This window comes from Epinephelus lanceolatus, chromosome 18 (assembly GCF_041903045.1).
Source record: "Epinephelus lanceolatus isolate andai-2023 chromosome 18, ASM4190304v1, whole genome shotgun sequence".
In the NCBI taxonomy this organism is placed as follows: domain Eukaryota; kingdom Metazoa; phylum Chordata; class Actinopteri; order Perciformes; family Serranidae; genus Epinephelus; species Epinephelus lanceolatus.
The window spans coordinates 19,759,505-19,780,868 of record NC_135751.1 but is presented as its reverse complement, the minus strand read 5'-3'; the positions used below and the strand labels follow the sequence as shown (position 1 = coordinate 19,780,868).

General features: G+C 39.9%; 3 protein-coding genes across 7 annotated transcripts; all 3 read left to right on the top strand.

Annotated features, from left to right (window-relative positions):
- Nucleotides 1–244: 244 nt before the first annotated feature.
- LOC144458700 (immunoglobulin lambda-1 light chain-like) lies at nt 245–2,473 on the top strand. 2 transcript variants are annotated; one of them, XM_078161799.1, is made up of 4 exons: nt 245–331; nt 417–745; nt 1,049–1,082; nt 1,945–2,473. In XM_078161799.1, the coding sequence occupies exons 1-4, from the start codon at nt 292–294 to the stop codon at nt 2,271–2,273; spliced, it is 732 nt and encodes a 243-aa protein (XP_078017925.1). In that variant the 5' UTR covers nt 245–291; the 3' UTR covers nt 2,274–2,473. The 2 variants fall into 2 exon arrangements, with proteins under 2 accessions (XP_078017925.1, XP_078017926.1); XM_078161800.1 differs by having other exon boundaries at nt 417–749; nt 1,053–1,082.
- An 897-nt stretch (nt 2,474–3,370) lies between these two features.
- Nucleotides 3,371–10,477, top strand: LOC144458702 (immunoglobulin lambda-1 light chain-like). 3 transcript variants are annotated; one of them, XM_078161806.1, is made up of 4 exons: nt 3,371–3,484; nt 3,577–3,906; nt 9,328–9,357; nt 10,148–10,477. In XM_078161806.1, the coding sequence occupies exons 1-4, from the start codon at nt 3,445–3,447 to the stop codon at nt 10,474–10,476; spliced, it is 729 nt and encodes a 242-aa protein (XP_078017932.1). In that variant the 5' UTR covers nt 3,371–3,444; the 3' UTR covers nt 10,477. The 3 variants fall into 3 exon arrangements, with proteins under 3 accessions (XP_078017932.1, XP_078017931.1, XP_078017930.1); XM_078161805.1 differs by lacking the exons at nt 3,371–3,484; nt 3,577–3,906 and adding exons at nt 6,425–6,479; nt 6,572–6,901; XM_078161804.1 differs by lacking the exons at nt 3,371–3,484; nt 3,577–3,906 and adding exons at nt 8,518–8,605; nt 8,691–9,023.
- A 1,135-nt stretch (nt 10,478–11,612) lies between these two features.
- On the top strand, nt 11,613–21,190 carry LOC117268164 (immunoglobulin lambda-1 light chain-like). 2 transcript variants are annotated; one of them, XM_078161795.1, is made up of 4 exons: nt 11,613–11,667; nt 11,760–12,089; nt 19,797–19,826; nt 20,651–21,190. In XM_078161795.1, the coding sequence occupies exons 1-4, from the start codon at nt 11,628–11,630 to the stop codon at nt 20,986–20,988; spliced, it is 738 nt and encodes a 245-aa protein (XP_078017921.1). In that variant the 5' UTR covers nt 11,613–11,627; the 3' UTR covers nt 20,989–21,190. The 2 variants fall into 2 exon arrangements, with proteins under 2 accessions (XP_078017921.1, XP_078017920.1); XM_078161794.1 differs by lacking the exons at nt 11,613–11,667; nt 11,760–12,089 and adding exons at nt 18,975–19,075; nt 19,161–19,493.
- Nucleotides 21,191–21,364: the final 174 nt, after the last annotated feature.

Below are 21,364 nucleotides of genomic sequence, written 5' to 3'. Positions count from 1 at the left end.
CAAGCAACACGAAGCAGCAAAAAGTTGATAAGTAAGCAACATCAGTAATAGACATCTTCTTGACAAATGCAGACATGCAAAACAGCAACAAAAAGGGAGTCACAAATAAAATACTACTATTATAATCAAAAGACCAAACAGACAATCACGTTGAGATCTGGGAAACTCCTCCTCCTCCACTTCTCCTCTCCTCAGTGTCTTTATAAGCTTCAGTCTCTCTTCTCCTCACACTCCAACCCTGCTCACCTCTCAGCTGGACAGTAAGGGACGTTTACACCACACACTGACAACATGCTGGGGACCCTCTGCACTCTCATCACTGCTCTAACATGTAAGATATTCTTCTCAGTCCTTTTATAGCCCATATTTTCACACACAAACCTTTGACTCATGTATTTTTCTCTGTATGTTGACAGATGTTGATGCAGCCAAAGTGGTGACCCAGACGCCTGCTGTCCACACAGTTTCTACAGGACAACAAGTTGTTCTCAACTGCAACATTCAGAGAGATGAAAATAAATATGTTTTTTGGTTGAAACAGGTTCCTGGTGAAGCTCCTCAGTTTGTTCTGAAATTTTACCATTCTCACAGTTCACCAAACAGCTATGGATCAGGATTCTCCTCAGACCGATTCAACTCTAAATCCTCATCAAACATAGATTACCAGTTCATCATAAAGCGGACAGAGACAGGAGACTCTGCTGTCCATTACTGTTTAACATGGGATGATTCAGCCAAGGAGTACATATCACAGTGATTCACATCATGACAAAAACCTCAGTGAGAGAGTCACTACAGATTTTAGGAATTTTGCCCAAAATTATTGAATTTTAATAAATCAACATGTAACAAAACAAGAACAGACATGAAATGAATTCCTCTACAGAGACAAGGGTGTTTGGAGTGTTTTGGAATATAATGAGACTGATGAAGTGAAGAGACGTTGACAGTGAAAGTTGGTCTCAACAGGATGTTTCAGTTCCACTCCCCTCATTAGTGAGAGTCAGGAGGTTTTTGTACAGCCATGTGTACAAACTGAATCACTGTGGTATTCGGACAAGGCACCAAGCTGATTGTGACAAGTAAGTACTTTTTAACTCATCATAAAACAGGACAGATTTTATGTTTCTGATACATGTCAAGAGAAAATCATCCATTTAATATGTTGCTCATTGTTTAGAATATTCAGCAGTTTTTGTGAATGATATATTGACTTTTTTCCTTTCCATCTCCTTTGATACCAGACTGTGTGTTTGACGGCAAAGGAAAGATCTGCAAATGATCACAATATTTTAAATATTTTCTATAAAAATATTCTACAGTTTGTAAATAGTTAAAGAATTTTTTTTCAGATGGGCAACATTTACAAGATTGTGTGTATTTATTTTTACAACTTACTACAAGTTCTGATATCGGGGAAAAAAAACGTTAAAAAAATCTGTCAAGAGTATTTTGTATTGTCATATCAGTAATAAATACTGTGCTTGTAATGATTATTTACTAAACTTAATAGGTTTATCGATAATTTTGAATTTACTTGAATATCATTGTGGCTGTTAGGAATTATAATTTTTATTTCATGGTAGACATCATGAAAGAAAAATGAAAACTGATTTACTGTCATTTTGTAATGTAAAAGGTGACTGAAATGATTATATTGAACTTCAAATACCATTTTGAAAGACAGAGACTTTATGAATTTTATTCTAAGATGAAAATTATACTGAACTAATGAAAACATTTCTGATTTATGTGTTGTGTTTTAAGAAACTGAACATATATTATAATATTTCAGTTGATGATTTCTATGTGTTTTAAATTGCTTTATTCCTTCAGCGTATTTGTTATATTGTCAACAGAACTAATAATGAATCTGTTACTGTCATGCTTTGTATTAATGATTTGACTCCTGGTTATCTGATGAATGTCCTTGTGTATCTTCAGGCTCCAGCCTCCCTCCTCCTGTCCTGACAGTCTTCCCTCCGTCCAGTGCTGAGCTCCAGTCCAACAAAGCCTCTCTGGTCTGTCTGTCCAGTCAGTCTGTGCCTTTTGCAGATGTGAGCTGGTTGCTTGGTGGGAGTCCAGTGAGCAGTGGGATCTCTACCAGCACCGCTGTTCAGCAAGCAGACCAGACCTTCCAAATCAGCAGCTATCTGGCCGTCCAGACGTCAGACTGGAACATGGATAAGGTTTACACATGTAAAGTGTCTTTGGGCTCCCAGACTGCAGAGAAAAACATCAACAAGTCACACTGTCCCACTGAAGAACAGTAGAGGAGCACAATGAGCATTTAACATCTGCTTCTTTACTCTTTGTGCTGTTTGCTCATTACAAGGTTTACATGTTAGAAAAGATGTGTCTGCATGCTTGTAATAAATGTTGTGACAGTTAGGTGGAGGTGTTGTATCAGCTTTGCAAATGCTGTGTTTTTCAACAATCATTCAATAAAAGAAGAAAAAAAACTGTTGAAAAACTTTGTGTTTATTTGTACTCATGAAAACATCATTTAAAATGATAATGTGCTACAAAATGTGTAACCTTCATGAGATTTGATTTTTCTCCTGATGCTCATCTCACTGATAATTCAGACACAAAGATAACAGACATATTTCTTTCGAGAATATTTATGTTACATTTCATAAAGCAACATTTTTATTAATTCACAATAAAAGCACAACAGAGAGATTAATGTGACTTTGCCTGGTTTTAGTTGCTTGCAGTCGTTAAGACAATCAGATAAAATGAGCAAATGAAACAGAGTTTTCATCCTCCATCAGTGAAGCATCACCTCTCTACTCCTCCCTCTGGTCCTTCCCAGGATGCACCTGCAGGCCTCCTCTCCTTATTTATAGCTCCATGTAAATGAAGAGGTCAAGTGTCAGCTCTCTGTAAAATCAGAGGGAACTGTCTCTGACTGCAAACACACTGATAGTTTCATGATGAACATGTTGTTGATAAAATACACTTGAGCTCTTAGGTGTGTTGATTACAGTATGTACATGTGTGCAGAGACAAAGTTTCTATCTTGCAGAAGATGTCTGCTGTTGACTCATGAAAAACTTGTAAGCAAAATGATTGACAAATGATAAAACTCTCATGCATGAATTCCATCTATTAGGAAGTGAAAGTAGTAAGAAATCCATATATACTGTGGGCTTCTGTACATCATGACATCATTGTATTTTGTCAATGAAAGTTTTCAGCTAAATTGACAATAATGAATAAAGTAAAGACATTTCCCTCCACAGAGGATCTGAGGTCAACAAATGTGAGAAAGCATGCAGACTGAAGCAAAGCTCCTCCTCCTGTCAGTCACTCTCAGTTTCAGTGTGCTATTAAATTGCTCCTCCAGCACCTCCTCTCCTCATCCTCCAAAGCCTCTGATCTGTCAGCAGTAAGCTGACTTTCCAAGTTACAAGACCATTCTCAGCACACACTGACAACATGCTGGGGACCCTCTGCACTCTCATCACTGCTCTAACATGTAAGGAGGCTGACTTACTGCAGCTTTGACCTCATGTTGGATTCATCAGTCTGTGTGTTTCTCTTGACTCCATGTCATCTTGTTGTTTCCAGGTGTGAGTGGTGTGACGGTGGTGACACAGAAGCCTCCTGTTGTGACGCTGAGGAAAGGAGAGACAGCCACCATGGACTGTAACCTGGGGACTGTTACTGACAGTGGTGCTCGCTGGTATAAACAGATTCCAGGAGGAGTTCCTCAATATGTAATATTTTTTTATCACGGTGATAGTTCTCCATTTTATGGCTCTGGTTTCTCTTCATCCAAATTCACATCTACTCATCAGTCAAAGTCAGATTATCGTTTGATCATCAACAATGTGGAGGAGGGAGACTCAGCAGTCTATTACTGTAAAACATGGGACAGCTCTGCTAAAGAGAACGTATCACAGTGATTTACACTGTGACAAAAACCTCCTCACTAACTACTTCTGCTTTTTGACCTGCTGATACATCTTGACTGGCAGTGAAGCCATCAGTCAATGCTTCTTGTCACTTCCCCACATAGATATTAAAATTATGTTTCGAACTTCTAAACCCTTTTATTGTACTCACATAAATCTTCAGATCTTTCCTAATGATAGTCATATACAGTATGTCATGTGTACATGCTGACACAAAACAGACAACATGCTCACTCGACATGTTATAGAAAGTTTGCAGCAGATTCTCATTCACTGATCTCAGTTCAGATTAATGTCATAAATCTTTCTAGATATAAATCCTCTGGTTCACAGGTAGTAGTGATGGTTACACAAACACTTTTTGCATTTAATAGTCATCAAATCCAACCATTCTGGGATATTGTAGGTCCAGAAAGGCAAAAGCATTATCTACACTGAGTGCATTCTCTGTTGCTGACTGTACAGTTTGCAAGAGTTGGTTTAAGCTCAGTTCACACTACACAACTTGTCTTGTAATTGGGAGTCTTGAAGATATTGTGGTTTCACACTACATGACTGAGCAGCACCAAAGGGGTCACGCAGTATAAGATCTATCACCAGGAGGAATCCCTAAGGAACAGGCTCATGTCTTGTGATGGGTGTGTCAACTCGTGGTGCTTACAAATATCATAGGTAATTAATAATTTACAGAAACTTAACAGATTATTATACATTGTATACAATAGTCCACCTTCTCTGTCTCTCTCTGTGTTACTCTTTCCAAAGATACTCTATAACAAAACATACCACATTACAAGCTCTGCCAATGGTATGAATCTGAAGTGTAGTGAATGTCGTGTGGATGGATAAAAGCAGATTCAAAACATTACAACACAAAATGCAGTCCAAACTTTATGTTTGTTCCTTATTTTGCTGCTCGTTTTATCTACTAGCTCAATGTCTGATATCAACCCAGTGAGAGATCAGTCAGTCAGTTGTTGCCAGATCTTGCCAGAACATGTTGCTAAAGGAGAGACATGTCTCGATCAAAGTCAATTTTCTCCTCATCAGTCAGTCTGAAAAATACCATTTTAGTGTCAGTATGCTTAGAAGGGGCGGGGCTTGTGAAAAATGGGTCCAGTACTTACTTCAGTGACTGTGAGGTGAAAGAATTGGGCATAATCTGTACTCATGTTCACTTTTCCCATTGGAGTGAACAGACTCAGGACTGCTGCTAGTCTCCTAAAGGGGCAGAGCAGTGGTGAAACCCACGTGACACAGATACAGAGGGGAAAAAGCACCACAGGGCTCAGATCTTGTCTCTGTTCTCAACCTGTGTCTTGGGCTCTCATCAGCTGTAGCTCACCGACAGAGTCTCTGACAGGTCCAGATGTTTAGCATGCTGAATATCTGGAGTGTGTCTGCATTGCATTGGTGACTTCTCACCTCACACTTTTGAACAGTTAGTGTTAAAGGACCAATTTTGTGAGTGTGGAGCCATCACTGATTTGCATCTTATCTGGGGCCTCTGGTGGGAAGATCAAAAAAATATTTTAAATGATTTTAAATTAGTGGCAAATCAGGACTTAAGTCATGTAGTGTTACCTAGGCATAAGGTAACATGGTTCAAGATCTTCCTTAAAGCTGAGGATGACATCGTTGAAGCTGTGAGGATGCTTTCAGATCATTAAAGAGTAACGGAGGAACAACAGAAACGCTTGACGAGGTTTGTGTGTGCTTCCTATTACTCAAAAGGAATCGCAATAAGAAACATTCCAGAGCTGAGATGGCACATTTTGACCAGTATAAGGCAGAGAGTAACGAGCTACCACCTACAGAGGATGTGCTGAAGCAGCTTATTGATGGGGGAGCTACATGTGCAAGCTGGAGTTTGGGGCCAGGCAAGCATTCCTCTGCAAAATGGCTACTACATGGATGATAAAGGCCAGTTGAGACCCACTACCACTGATGTACTACCAGCTCCTCAGGGCATCATTGAAATGGTGAGATGCCACTGCAAAGTACATTGTTCAACACTAAGATGTTCCTGTAGGTCAAGAGACTGATGATGCGCTGACCTTTGTTTTTGCAGTAAACAGTGTTTGTGATATGATGTTTAATCATGTTCACTGCATTTAATTACAACCTGAGAAGTCACATTTAACATTAATCTAAGGCCATGAGGGAGTATTAATTTGTTGTGATCAGTCCTTTATGGAAAAATACTACAAGACACTATTAATGTGTTAATAATGTGATACCACAGCTGGATTTCATATTTAAAGAACATAAACAGACTTCTAAAATCAATATGAAGACGTGTTTAACAACAGAAGTGATGAAAAAGTTTATGATGTAGATCCCATACATGCTGTAGTTGATTTGTAAACCAAAAAAACTGTTGAGTGAAACTCCTCCTCCTCCACTTCTCCTCTCGTCAGTGTCTTTATAAGCTTCAGTCTCTCTTCTCCTCACACTCCAACCCTGCTCACCTCTCAGCTGGACAGTAAGGGACGTTTACACCACACACTGACAACATGCTGGGGACCCTCTGCACTCTCATCACTGCTCTAACATGTAAGGAGGCTGACTTACTGCAGCTTTGACCTCATGTTGGATTCATCAGTCTGTGTGTTTCTCTTGACTCCATGTCATCTTGTTGTTTCCAGGTGTGAGTGGTGTGACGGTGGTGACACAGAAGCCTTCTGTTGTGGCACTGATCAAAGGAGAGACAGTCACCATGGACTGTAACCTGGGGACTGTCACTGGAAGTGGTGCTCGCTGGTATAAACAGATTCCAGGAGGAGTTCCTCAGTTTGTGTTATATTTTCATCACAGCTCAAGCTCTCCAACCTATGGCTCTGGTTTCTCCTCTCCCAAATTCACATCTACTCATCAGTCAACATCAGATTATCGTTTGATCATCAACAATGTGGAGGAGGGAGACTCAGCAGTCTATTACTGTAAAACATGGGACAACTCTGTGAATGAGTACGTATCACAGTGATTTACACTGTGACAAAAACCTCCTCACTAACTACTTCTGCTTTTTGACCTGCTGATACATCTTGACTGGCAGTGAAGCCATCAGTCAATGCTTCTTGTCACTTCCCCATTTATACATTTAAAGGATAATTTCAAATGCCAGAATCCATTAATTTGATTCTCTTATAAATTATCATGGTGGTACATGCCTATTATACAAACTATTTTTATCCAGGAAAAGTCAAGTCATGATTTTTTACACTGTTGAAAACAAAATCATTTACAAAAAATATTATCTCTTGCTGCTCATCACAAAAGATTAGAAAGTGTGCAACAGTTTCTTGTTAAAAGAATAAAATCCTTGTTAAGACAATTCCTCTGTTGCATATGCAGTGATGATTATTATAGTTATGCTGCTGCAGTAAATATGACTCCAACTATAGTGTTTCCACTTTCTTGGTAGCTACAAAGTTCATCTGGCAGACAGAAGATGAAAAAACAAAACAGTTTATCAAAGAGCGACTAAAATAAAACCAAGTGAAGATGCTACATTTATCTGATAACATACCATCTATATTCACAGATTATTCATATGTTTTTAATAAACTAATCACAGGAGTCATTATCAATATGGAGCGTGTAATGACACTGATATAGGAGATAAGCTGTGTGAAGATAGAGCCACTTAACTTCTTTTTCACTGAAAGTTTACAGAGGCTGTTCTGTTCCCCAAAATGTGATATTTGTGAGATACACAGGTTGTGATGATTGTTACACACCCATACAAAGTCAGTCTGTATCAGTCATGCTCACACACTTCATTAATGTGCAGCTAAAACACAAGCATGTGAAAATATTGTATTCCTTTACAGGTCATGTAGATAAAGACATTTGTGATTAGTTAGAGATGAGAAGTAAACTTTTACATTCTGTCCAGATTGCTATGTCTTTACACGATAAGGGTATATCGCAGCCACCGCACTTGGCAGGAGTTAGCTCCTGCACCTTATGTGGGGTGGTTGGCATAGAAATCGCTCCCTTCAGACGTCTTCAACTGAGAGCAGAGCTTTATGTTTCAGACCTTGTGACCTCACTGGGTTTTCAAGTGGGCACCCCACCTCACTGGTGTTTAGTCAACTAGCCCACAACACCTCAGTGGGGCTTCACAGTAGAACCAGCGTCCTGGAACTGCTCCCTCGGCCTTTCAGGTCTTCACCAATCAGCTCTGCCCCCCGCCCCCTCTCCTCTGCCAGCCTGGTTTAGCCACCGCACGCTTCTCTTCAGCCACAGCCATCTGGACGCCATCTCTGCTTGTTTCCAGATGTTATTCACCAGGTTCTTGCGGGTTGCCCCTCTGACCCCAAGCGTCCCCATGGTTTGATATGACAATTGGAGTAGATAAATCTCACTTTATACTATCAAACCCTTTTTCCTTTCAGATACATTTTTCTGACCAACACAAGTTATCAAATATATGTTGTTTCACAAGACATTATGTGATATGAAACCCACACATATGCTGTCATTGAATTATGAGTGTGGAGTGTTGAAACTCCTCCTCCTCCACTTCTCCTCTCCTCAGTGTCTTTATAAGCTTCAGTCTCTCTTCTCCTCACACTCCAACCCTGCTCACCTCTCAGCTGGACAGTAAGGGACGTTTACACCACACACTGACAACATGCTGGGGACCCTCTGCACTCTCATCACTGCTCTAACATGTAAGATATTCTTCTCAGTCCTTTTATAGCCCATATTTTCACACACAAACCTTTGACTCATGTATTTTTCTCTGTATGTTGACAGATGTTGATGCAGTCAAAGTGCTGACCCAGACGCCTGCTGTCCACACAGTTTCTACAGGACAAGAGGCTGTTCTCAACTGTAACATTCAGAGAGATGATAATTATTATGTGGAGTGGTATAAACAGGTTCCCAGTAAAACTCCTCAGTTTGTTCTGAGATTTTATCATTCTCACAGTTCACCAGACAGATATGGATCAGGATTCTCCTCAGACCGATTCAACTCTAAATCCTCATCAGACATAAATTACCAGTTCATCATAAAGAGGACAGAGACAGGAGACTCTGCTGTCTATTACTGTCTCACAACGGACAAACCTACCAATGAGAACGTATCACAGTGATTCACACCATGACAAAAACCTCAGTGAGAGAGTCACAACAGATTTTAGGAATTCTGAGCAAAATCATTGAATTAAAAATTAGTAAACATGTAACAAAACAAGAACAGACATTAAATAAATTCCTTTACAGAGACAAGGGTGTTTGGAGTGTTTTGGAATATAATGAGACTGATGAAGTGAAGAGACGTTGACAGTGAAAGTTGGTCTCAACAGGATGTGTCAGTTCCACTCCCCTCATTAGTGAGAGTCAGGAGGTTTTTGTACAGCCATGTGTACAAACTGAATCACTGTGGTATTCGGACAAGGCACCAAGCTGATTGTGACAAGTAAGTACTTTTTAACTCATCATAAAACAGGACAGATTTTATGTTTCTGATACATGTCAAGAGAAAATCATCCATTTAATATGTTGCTCATTGTTTAGAATATTCAGCAGTTTTTGTGAATGATATATTGACTTTTTTCCTTTCCATCTCCTTTGATACCAGACTGTGTGTTTGACGGCAAAGGAAAGATCTGCAAATGATCACAATATTTTAAATATTTTCTACAAATGTTCTACAGTTTTTAAATAGTAAAGGAATTATTTTACAGATGGGCAACATTAACAAGATTGTGTGTATTTATTTTTACAACTTAGTAAAAGTTTTCACATTGGAAATAAACCCGGTGTTAAATAATCTGTTAAGAGTATTTTATTTTCCCATATCAGTAATAAATCTTGTGCTTGTAATGATTGTTTACTAACCTTATAAAGTTCAGGGCTGATTTTTAGTTTACCTGAATATCATTGTGGCTGTTTGAATTCATATTTGTTTCATATGATGGTAGACACCACCGAAAAAAAGTGATTTACTGTAATTTTTCGAAGTGCCTGAACTGATTATGTTAAACTTCGAATACAGTTTTACAAGACACAGAAAAACTGTATTATTATGTTTTAAAAAGGAACACTTAATATTTCAGTTGATGATTTTTATATGTTTTAAATTGCTTTATTTCTTCAGCGTATTTGTTATATTGTCAACAGAACTAATAATGAATCTGTTACTGTCATGCTTTGTATTAATGATTTGACTCCTGGTTATCTGATGAATGTCCTTTGTGTATCTTCAGGCTCCAGCCTCCCTCCTCCTGTCCTGACAGTCTTCCCTCCGTCCAGTGCTGAGCTCCAGTCCAACAAAGCCTCTCTGGTCTGTCTGTCCAGTCAGTCTGTGCCTTTTGCAGATGTGAGCTGGTTGCTTGGTGGGAGTCCAGTGAGCAGTGGGATCTCTACCAGCACCGCTGTTCAGCAAGCAGACCAGACCTTCCAAATCAGCAGCTATCTGGCCGTCCAGACGTCAGACTGGAACATGGATAAGGTTTACACATGTAAAGTGTCTTTGGGCTCCCAGACTGCAGAGAAAAACATCAACAAGTCACACTGTCCCACTGAAGAACAGTAGAGGAGCAGAATGAGCATTTAACATCTGCTTCTTTACTCTTTGTGCTGTTTGCTCATTACAAGGTTTACATGTTAGAAAAGATGTGTCTGCATGCTTGTAATAAATGTTGTGACAGTTAGGTGGAGGTGTTGTATCAGCTTTGCAAATGCTGCGTTTTTCAACAATCATTCAATAAAAGAAGAAAAAAAACTGTTTGTGTTTATTTGTACTCATGAAAACATCATTTAAAATGTGTAACCTTCATGAGATTTGATTTTTCTCCTGATGCTCATTTCACTGATAATTCAGACACAAAGATAACAGACATATTTCTTTCTTGAATATTTATGTCCAAATTCAACAAGCAACATTTTTATTAAGTGTTAATTTGCAATAAAAGCACAACAGCGAGATTAATGTGACTTTGCCTGGTTTTAGTTGCTTGCAGTCGTTAAGACAATCAGATAAAATGCGCAAATGAAACTGAGTTTTCATCCTCCATCAGTGAAGCATCACCTCTCTACTCCTCCCTCTGGTCCTTCCCAGGATGCACCTGCAGGCCTCCTCTCCTTATTTATAGCTCCATGTAAATGAAGAGGTCAAGTGTCAGCTCTCTGTAAAATCAGAGGGAACTGTCTCTGACTGCAAACACACTGATAGTTTCATGACGAACATGTTGTTGATAAAATACAGTTGAGCTCTTAGGTGTGTTAATTACAGTATGTACATGTGTGCAGAGACAAAGTTTCTATCTTGCAGAAGATGTCTGCTGTTGACTCATGAAAAACTTGTAAGCAAAATGATTGACAAATGATAAAACTCTCATGCATGAATTCCATCTATTAGGAAGTGAAAGTAGTAAGAAATCCATATATACTGTGGGCTTCTTTACATCATGACATCATTGTATTTTGTCAATGAAAGTTTTCAGCTAAATTGACAATAATGAATAAAGTAAAGACATTTCCCTCCACAGAGGATCTGAGGTCAACAAATGTGAGAAAGCATGCAGACTGAAGCAAAGCTCCTCCTCCTGTCAGTCACTCTCAGTTTCAGTGTGCTATTAAATTGCTCCTCCAGCACCTCCTCTCCTCATCCTCCAAAGCCTCTGATCTGTCAGCAGTAAGCTGACTTTCCAAGTTACAAGACCATTCTCAGCACACACTGACAACATGCTGGGGACCCTCTGCACTCTCATCACTGCTCTAACATGTAAGGAGGCTGACTTACTGCAGCTTTGACCTCATGTTGGATTCATCAGTCTGTGTGTTTCTCTTGACTCCATGTCATCTTGTTGTTTCCAGGTGTGAGTGGTGTGACGGTGGTGACACAGAAGCCTCCTGTTGTGACGCTTAGGAAAGGAGAGACAGCCACCATGGACTGTAACCTGGGGACTGTTACTGATCGATCAGCTCGCTGGTATAAACAGATTCCAGGAGGAGTTCCTCAGCATGTACTGAGGTTTTATCACAGCTGGAGCTCTCCAGGCTATGGCTCTGGTTTCTCCTCTCCCAAATTCACATCTACTCATCAGTCAACATCAGATTATCGTTTGATCATCAACAATGTGGAGGAGGGAGACTCAGCAGTCTATTACTGTAACACATGGGATGACTCTGCTAAAGAGTACGTATCACAGTGATTTACACTGTGACAAAAACCTCCTCACTAACTACTTCTGCTTTTTGACCTGCTGATACATCTTGACTGGCAGTGAAGCCATCAGTCAATGCTTCTTGTAACTTCCCCACATAGATATTAAAATTATGTTTCAAACTTCTAAACCCTTTTACTTTACTCACATAAATCTTCAGATCTTTCCTAATGATAGTCATATACAGTATGTCATGTGTACATGCTGACACAAAACAGACAACATGCTCACTCGACATGTTATAGAAAGTTTGCAGCAGATTCTCATTTACTGATCTCAATTCAGATTAATGTCATAAATCTTTCTAGATAATAAAATATAAATCCTCTGCTGCACAGCTGGTGATAATTTTAACACAAATACTTTTTGCATTTAATAGTTATCCAGTTTCATTTTTGCGTCTTCATGAAGCGGCCGAAAGATCATCTGGCCTTAGAGTTACAAAAACTAAAGTCATGTCTTGTGTGAAAGCAGATTCAAAACATTACAACACAAAATGCAGTACAAACTTCACCTTTGCTGATCATTTTATCTACTAGCTCCTGGGTCTTCAACAGGGGGTCCGTGATCCCTAGGGTGTCCTCAGAGTTACTATAGGAGGGCCACCAAATGACCTCTAAATAATCTGATTAACTAATGAAAGTTTTAGTAAGCAAAATGTGTCTTAAAATCCACATTAACATGAATCTAACATATTATTAGCCAAGATAAATCAGCCTATTCATAAAACCTATTAGTTAACAGTACACAACATTTTTGACAGGCTGACTCTTACAAAGGAATCGTTTCATTTCATTTCATTTCATTTATTTACTTATTTGTACAGGGACAGTGCATATTAATGAACACTTCTGTAAATGTGCCAGTTTTAGCTGAGTAGCTAGTTTTCAACTGCAGTCCCCAGGCAAGGTGTTAAATGCCAGCTAAACATTACAATAGACATTGTGTAATAACAGTAAAATATACAGCACGTATGAAAGCACATGGATCAGAATAGAAGGCATAACCCACACAGTAAAAGACAAGAAGTGGCACATGAATCACAATTGAAAGCACATCAAGCACATTAAAAAACAGGAAAATAAGCTTCAGCCAGCAGGTAGGCTACATCAGGCAAACAGACAAACATAGTAGACATGCAACATATTGGCAGGACACCAGGAGCAAAACAATACAGAACAATGCAAAACAAAATGGGTCCATGTCATTGGTTCGACAGCCCATTGGTTCATCATCCCATTAGTCCGACTGTCCACAGTGCTGAACGGCTCGCGGCGGGCGTATGGTGCGCAACGACCGGCTTGAGGCGGAGCAGGCTCACGGCTTATGTGTTTGTCACTTTCTTTTTCATTTTAACCCACACCATGATCTTTTCCTGACCCTAACCAAGTGGTTTTTGTGCCTAAACCTAACCAGACCTTAACCACAGGGCATCATGATGATTTTGGAACGGACTTCGGAACAATGAGTTTAATGTGGTAGAACAATGGGATGTCGAATCAATGGGCTGTCGAACCAATGGGCAGTTCCCAACAAAACGCAATGCACATTTAAGCTACATGTCAGCAAGCAAAACAGACAAGCAGATAGGCAGTCAGGCAGGCAACATGGAGGCAGAGATTATGACAGCATGTGAGCTAGCTAACGCTACATCACTGTGCGGCACCTGTAATTATTTTTGCATATTAGCTAGTTAGCTGCAGAGTACTTTGATTACTTTTTGGAGTAACGAGTAACCTAACGCGTTAGTTTGCTGTTTGAGTAATCAAGTACTTGAGTGCTTGATTTTCTACAAGCCATCAGTTACTTCTGTTACTTTTAGAATGCTGGTCCTTCAGCTCCGAAACAGCAACAGCTGTCTTTTGGTTCTAATAACGGAGATAACGTTAAACCTATCAGTCTGAAAGAAGCCACAGAGCTTGTGGCTCGCTACGTGGTCGGAGAAATGCTGCCATTGTCTACAGTGGAGTCTAAAAAAAGGTGGAGGAGGACTCGCTGACAGACAGGTCAGACTCAGGACTTGTATTATGCCTGGTACACACTATACGACTTTTCTGCCCATTCTGAAAGTCACTATGTCACATTACACGATTGTGAAGTCATAAAATCGTGTCGTGAAAAAAAAAAGTAAATACATAAAGATACATTACATCATTACAATCTGAGAAGTCACATTTAACATTAAACTAAAGTCATGAAGGAGTATTTATTTGGTGTGATCAGTATTTTATGGAAAATACTACAAGACACTATTAATGTGTTAATAATGTGATACCACAGCTGGATTTCATATTTTAAGAACATAAACAGACTAAAATCAACATGAAGACATGTTTAACAACAGAAGTGATGAAAAAATTCATGATGTAGATCCCATACATGCTGTAGCTGATTTATGAATTTAAAAAAAACTGTTGAGTGTTGAAACTCCTCCTCCTCCACTTCTCCTCTCCTCAGTGTCTTTATAAGCTTCAGTCTCTCTTCTCCTCACACTCCAACCCTGCTCACCTCTCAGCTGGACAGTAAGGGACGTTTACACCACACACTGACAACATGCTGGGGACCCTCTGCACTCTCATCACTGCTCTAACATGTAAGGAGGCTGACTTACTGCAGCTTTGACCTCATGTTGGATTCATCAGTCTGTGTGTTTCTCTTGACTCCATGTCATCTTGTTGTTTCCAGGTGTGAGTGGTGTGACGGTGGTGACACAGAAGCCTCCTGTTGTGGCGCTGAGGAAAGGAGAGACAGCTAACTTGGAGTGTAACGCTCCTTTAGATGGTGCTCGCTGGTATAGAAAGGTTCCAGGAAGAGTCCCTCAGTTTGTCCTGATTTTTGATCGTAGTTGGAGCTCTCCAAGGTATGGCTCTGATTTCTCCTCTCCTAAGTTCACATCTACTAGTCAGTCAACATCAGATTATCGTTTGATTATCAGTAATGTGGAGGAGGGAGCAGGGCTGGACTGGGACAAAAAATCGGCCCGGGCATTTTGAGCCTAGACCGGCCCACCAGGTATTGATGGAAAGACAATGAAGCCTATGAATGAAGACAAACTTTCTTGTGACACTGCTTGTAGCTACACTGTCTTGTTGGTGTTTATGTACTTCTCTAATTAATTTAAACCTACACCATCCTTCCAGTCCCATTATTCTATACAATACTTACTTAGACGAACCCAAATAGCTGCTTGGTCTAGTGAACCTCCTGAACAATGTACAACGTATGATGGGATCCTGAAAATAGGACAGAGAGGAACAGAGATGAGATGAATATTAAAATGTATAAATGACAGATTGTGATTTAGTGATATTTTCACAGACTATTTACTCACCATATCAATAAACACCTTAGACCTCCACAGCAGCAATACTCAGCACAGCAACACAGAATATTTCCTCAAACATGGAAACCTTTAAAAAGTGAAAGGAGACAGAGAGAGAAAGGTGAGAAATAATGACACTTGATAGACTTGCTTAGATGATCACAGTGCTGGTATTTTTATTCTAGAAACATAGTTGCATCATGTATTCTATATAGTACTCACTTAGAGGAATCCAAAAGGCTGCTTGGTCTAGTGAACCTCCTGAACAATGAACAACGTATGATGGGATCCTGAAAATTGGGCAGTGAGGAATAGAGGTGAGACATGATGACTGATGAATATTAAAATGAATAAATGACAGATTTAGTGATATTTTCATAGACTATGTACTCACCACATCAATAAACAGCACAGCAACACATAATACTTCCTCAAACATGGCAACCTTTAAAAAGTGAAGGGATATTTTAAATTGAACGGAAACATGCCCACAATAAAAAAAATACAGGTAATTATTGTCCACAAGAGTTTGCTGTTAAATGTCAGTAAAAAAAACAACAAGATAAAAACACAACTTATCTAGAATAAAGAGGATATTTATGTATAAAAGACAAATACATTTAAGTAGTTACTTTCAACTCCAAGCCACTTTTATGTTAATGTGCAGCATCACATCTCCTGGCAAATCCTAATTTGATTCAATCTAAATTATATCTGCAAGTGTAGAGGGTTTATGATGAATACTAGCCTAATCATTTGGTTTTACATGAACATTTTTGCTCTGTTGAGCTTTCGCTGTTTCAGAGTAAAGAATTACTGCATAGTGCACTTATATCAATTAATAGACACTGAAATATTTTATTACCTAACTAATAAAGACTATACTTAACTAACTAAATGAATAAAATAAAGTTACTGAAACACTAAGATCACCATTACTAGTATAACATCACACAAACAGCCCAGCAGTAGAGAAACCCCGTCATGCTGCTCAACAGCCAGCTAAATTGTTAAATGGCCTACACATAACTATGCTGTGTTAAGAGTTAGCAAGCACAACGAAAATAAACTATCAACCAAACTTGATTCATATCTGACCCAGGTAGACTGCAGTTCATCACTTCTTACCTGAAGTTCGCCACCTCCGCCATCATTACCTGCTGCGGCTGCTTTGGATGCCAGTGTGGGTGCGGTCACTGATGCTGCCGCTGAAGAAGCTCCGCCATAGCCAGCAAACATCTGTGTTATTTTAACACATTTGGCAGCATCTTCCTAAAGGGCTTGTCTCTTTTTCTCTCTTATTTTTTCCGCGCCTCCTTTGAGTTTCTTCTCAATTTTGTCAATCTCCTCTCTCTCTCTGTATGATTGATTGATTGGCAGCCGAGGCCCAAGTGGGAGGGGGCATCGGCCTTCGGTTGTAATTGGTTCAGCCCAGAATCAATCATGACTAATGGGCCGATCTACCAGTTTTGTGTACCAATAGGTATCGACATGACTAAAAAAAAAAAAAAAGGCACGGCCCAAAATTACCATTGGCCCACTGGGCAAATGCCCGGTATGCCCGATGGCCAGTCCAGTCCAGGGCTGGACTGGCCATCGGGCATACCGATGGCCAGTCCAGCCCTGGGAGAGACACTCAGCAGTCTATTACTGTCACCGATGGGACGACTCTGCTCAGGAGGTTGTATCACAGTGATTTACACTGTGACAAAAACCTCCTCACTTAATAGCTCTATTTTCTGAGTCTCTGGTACATCATGATTCACAACTCCACATCCTTCACAGTTGAAAAGTGTAACTCTTTCCTTTCATTTTTCCTCACAAAAATTGACTGCATCTCATCTACAGCAACCTGTCCTCTCCCCCAGCCCCCTCCACCTGTCTCTCCCCAGTTCACCACTCAGCCTCTCACTTTCTCCCCCATCTCCCCAGTGGAGTTGCCCAAGTTGATGGCTGGAATGGAAACCTCCACCTGTGCTCTCGACCCCATCCCATCCAAACTTGTTAAAGACTGCCTCCCTGCCATCTCCTCTATCATCACAGAAAAATCAACTCATCCTTCAGTTCCGGTTCAGTCACTCAAACTGTCAAACTGGCTGCTGTCACCCCTATTCTCAAAAAAACCTGGACTAGATCCTGACGACATGAATAAATTCCGACTCATCTCAAATCTCCCCTTTCTGTCAAAAATACTAGAACGTGCTGTTGCCTCTCAACTTAAAGCCCACCTCTCCTCCAACAGTGTGTTTGAACCATTTCAACCTGCCTTCCGCCCACAGCACAGCACAGAAACTGCCCTCCTCAAAGTCACCAATGATCTCCTCCTCTCCTCAGACTCTGGACACCTCTCAGTTCTCATCCTTCTTGACCTCACAGCAGCCTTTGACACGATCAACCACGCAATTCTCATTTCCCGTCTCAAATCTTCCCTCAGCATCACTGGTACTGCCCTCTCCTGGCTAAGGTCATACCTCACAAACCGACATCTGTTCATCAGTATTAACAACTGCACTTCCTCCCTTGCCCCTCTGTCCCAAGGCGTCCCCCAGGGTTCGATGCTTGGTCCCCGTCCTATTCATCCTTTACATGTTCCTCCTTGGCAAAATCATTCGCAGCCATGGTCTCAACTTCCACTGCTACGCTGATGACATCCAGCTCTACATCTCCACTACATCTATCACCACTGAAACTCAGACACTCTGACCACCTGCCTCAACAACATCAAGTCCTGGATGCAAGCAAACTTTCTCAGACTGAACTGTGAAAAATTAGACATGATCATCATCGGTCCCATATCCCTCACCAAAACCTCTCACAACTTCTGCCTCACCATTGACAATTCCACTCTGCATTCCTCTCCACACATACACAACCTCTGAGTCATTTTCGACAACAATCTCTCTTTTGAAAAACACGTCAATCACATCACCAGTACCACCTTCTTCCACCTATCCACCCATCACTCTCCCCCATTGCTGCCGAAACTCTCATCTATGCCTTTGTCACATCCAGAATTGACCACTGACTATTCTATATGGTGCACCATCCTAACTTCTAAATACATCCCAACACATCCAGAACTCTGCTGCCCATCTGCTCACCCATTCCAGATCCCACGATCACATCACCCCTGTCCTCCAGAACCTCCACTGGCTCCCTGTCCCAAAACGCATCCAATACAACGTCCTTCACCTCACTTATAAAGCCCTCCATAACCAGCACTGAGCTCACACTGTGCAGATCAACAGGAAACAGGAAAATATTTAAACAGTAATACAGCAATTATTTTCACTATTTAGTGCATTTAACTGTGCAAGCAACACGAAGCAGCAAAAAGTTGATAAGTAAGCAACATCAGTAATAGACATCTTCTTGACAAATGCAGACATGCAAAACAGCAACAAAAAGGGAGTCACAAATAAAATACTACTATTATAATCAAAAGACCAAACAGACAATCACGTTGAGATCTGGGAAACTCCTCCTCCTCCACTTCTCCTCTTGTCAGTGTCTTTATAAGCTTCAGTCTCTCTTCTCCTCACACTCCAACCCTGCTCACCTCTCAGCTGGACAGTAAGGGACGTTTACACCACACACTGACAACATGCTGGGGACCCTCTGCACTCTCATCACTGCTCTAACATGTAAGATATTCTTCTCAGTCCTTTTATAGCCCATATTTTCACACACAAACCTTTGACTCATGTATTTTTTTCTGTATGTTGACAGATGTTGATGCAGCCAAAGTGGTGACCCAGACGCCTGCTGTCCACACAGTTTCTACAGGACAAGAGGCTGTTCTCAACTGCAACATTCAGAGAGATGAAAATAAATATGTTTTTTGGTTGAAACAGGTTCCTGGTGAAGCTCCTCAGTTTGTTCTGAAATTTTACCATTCTCACAGTTCACCAAACAGCTATGGATCAGGATTCTCCTCAGACCGATTCAACTCTAAATCCTCATCAAACATAGATTACCAGTTCATCATAAAGCGGACAGAGACAGGAGACTCTGCTGTCCATTACTGTTTAACATGGGATGATTCAGCCAAGGAGTACATATCACAGTGATTCACATCATGACAAAAACCTCAGTGAGAGAGTCACTACAGATTTTAGGAATTTTGCCCAAAATTATTGAATTTTAATAAATCAACATGTAACAAAACAAGAACAGACATGAAATGAATTCCTCTACAGACACAAGGGTGTTTGGAGTGTTTTGGAATATAATGAGACTGATGAAGTGAAGAGACGTTGACAGTGAAAGTTGGTCTCAACAGGATGTTTCAGTTCCACTCCCCTCATTAGTGAGAGTCAGGAGGTTTTTGTACAGCCATGTGTACAAACTGAATCACTGTGGTATTCGGACAAGGCACCAAGCTGATTGTGACAAGTAAGTACTTTTTAACTCATCATAAAACAGGACAGATTTTATGTTTCTGATACATGTCAAGAGAAATTCATCCATTTAATATGTTGCTCATTGTTTAGAATATTCAGCAGTTTTTGTGAATGATATATTGACTTTTTTCCTTTCCATCTCCTTTGATACCAGACTGTGTGTTTGACAGCAAAGGAAAGATCTGCAAATGATCACAATATTTTAAATATTTTCTATAAAAATATTCTACAGTTTGTAAATAGTTAAAGAATTTTTTTTCAGATGGGCAACATTAACAAGATTGTGTGTATTTATTTTTACAACTTACTACAAGTTCTGATATCGGGGAAAAAAAACAATGTTAAAAAAATCTGTCAAGAGTATTTTATGTTGTCATATCAGTAATAAATACTGTGCTTGCAATGATTATTTACTAACCTCATAAAGTTTAGGGATAATTTTAAATTTACCTGAATATCATTGTGGCTGTTTGAATTTATTATTATTTTATTTGACAGTAGATAGACACCACGAAAGAAAAGAGATAATTACATTAAACCTTTAAAACAATTTTGGAAGACACAGCCTTAACTGATTTTTATTGTAAGGTAAAAATTGCAATTCATCATTTAAGATATTTCTACATTTCTGAATTATATTTTAAAAAGGAACACTTAATATTTCAGTTGATGATTTCTATGTGTTTTAAATTACTTTATTTCTTCAGCGTATTTGTTATATTGTGAACAGAACTAATAATGAATCTGTTACTGTCATGTTCTGTGTTAATGATTTGACTCCTGGTTATCTGATGAATGTCCTTTGTGTATTTTAAGGTTGCAGCCTCCCTCCTCCTGTCCTGACAGTCTTCCCTCCATCCAGTGCTGAGCTCCAGTCCAACAAAGCCTCTATCATCTGTATTTCCATTTTGCCCAGTGAGTCTAAGGGTTTTGCAGATGTGAGCTGGTTGCTTGGTGGGAGTCCAGTGAGCAGTGGGATCTCTACCAGCACCGCTGTTCAGCAAGCAGACCAGACCTTCCAAATCAGCAGCTATCTGGCCGTCCAGACGTCAGACTGGAACATGGATAAGGTTTACACATGTAAAGTGTCTTTGGGCTCCCAGACTGCAGAGAAAAACATCAACAAGTCACACTGTCCCACTGAAGAACAGTAGAGGAGCACAATGAGCATTTAACATCTGCTTCTTTACTCTTTGTGCTGTTTGCTCATTACAAGGTTTACATGTTAGAAAAAATGTGTCTGCATGCTTGTAATAAATGTTGTGACAGTTAGGTGGAGGTGTTGTATCAGCTTTGCAAATGCTGCGTTTTTCAACAATCATTCAATAAAAGAAGAAAAAAAAAACTGTTGAAAAAGTTTGTGTTTATTTGTACTCATGAAAACATCATTTAAAATGATAATGACATTTGAGAGATTTAGTTGCTTGCAGTCGTTAAGACAATCAGATAAAATGAGCAAATGAAACTGAGTTTTCATCCTCCATCAGTGAAGCATCACCTCTCTACTCCTCCCTCTGGTCCTTCCCAGGA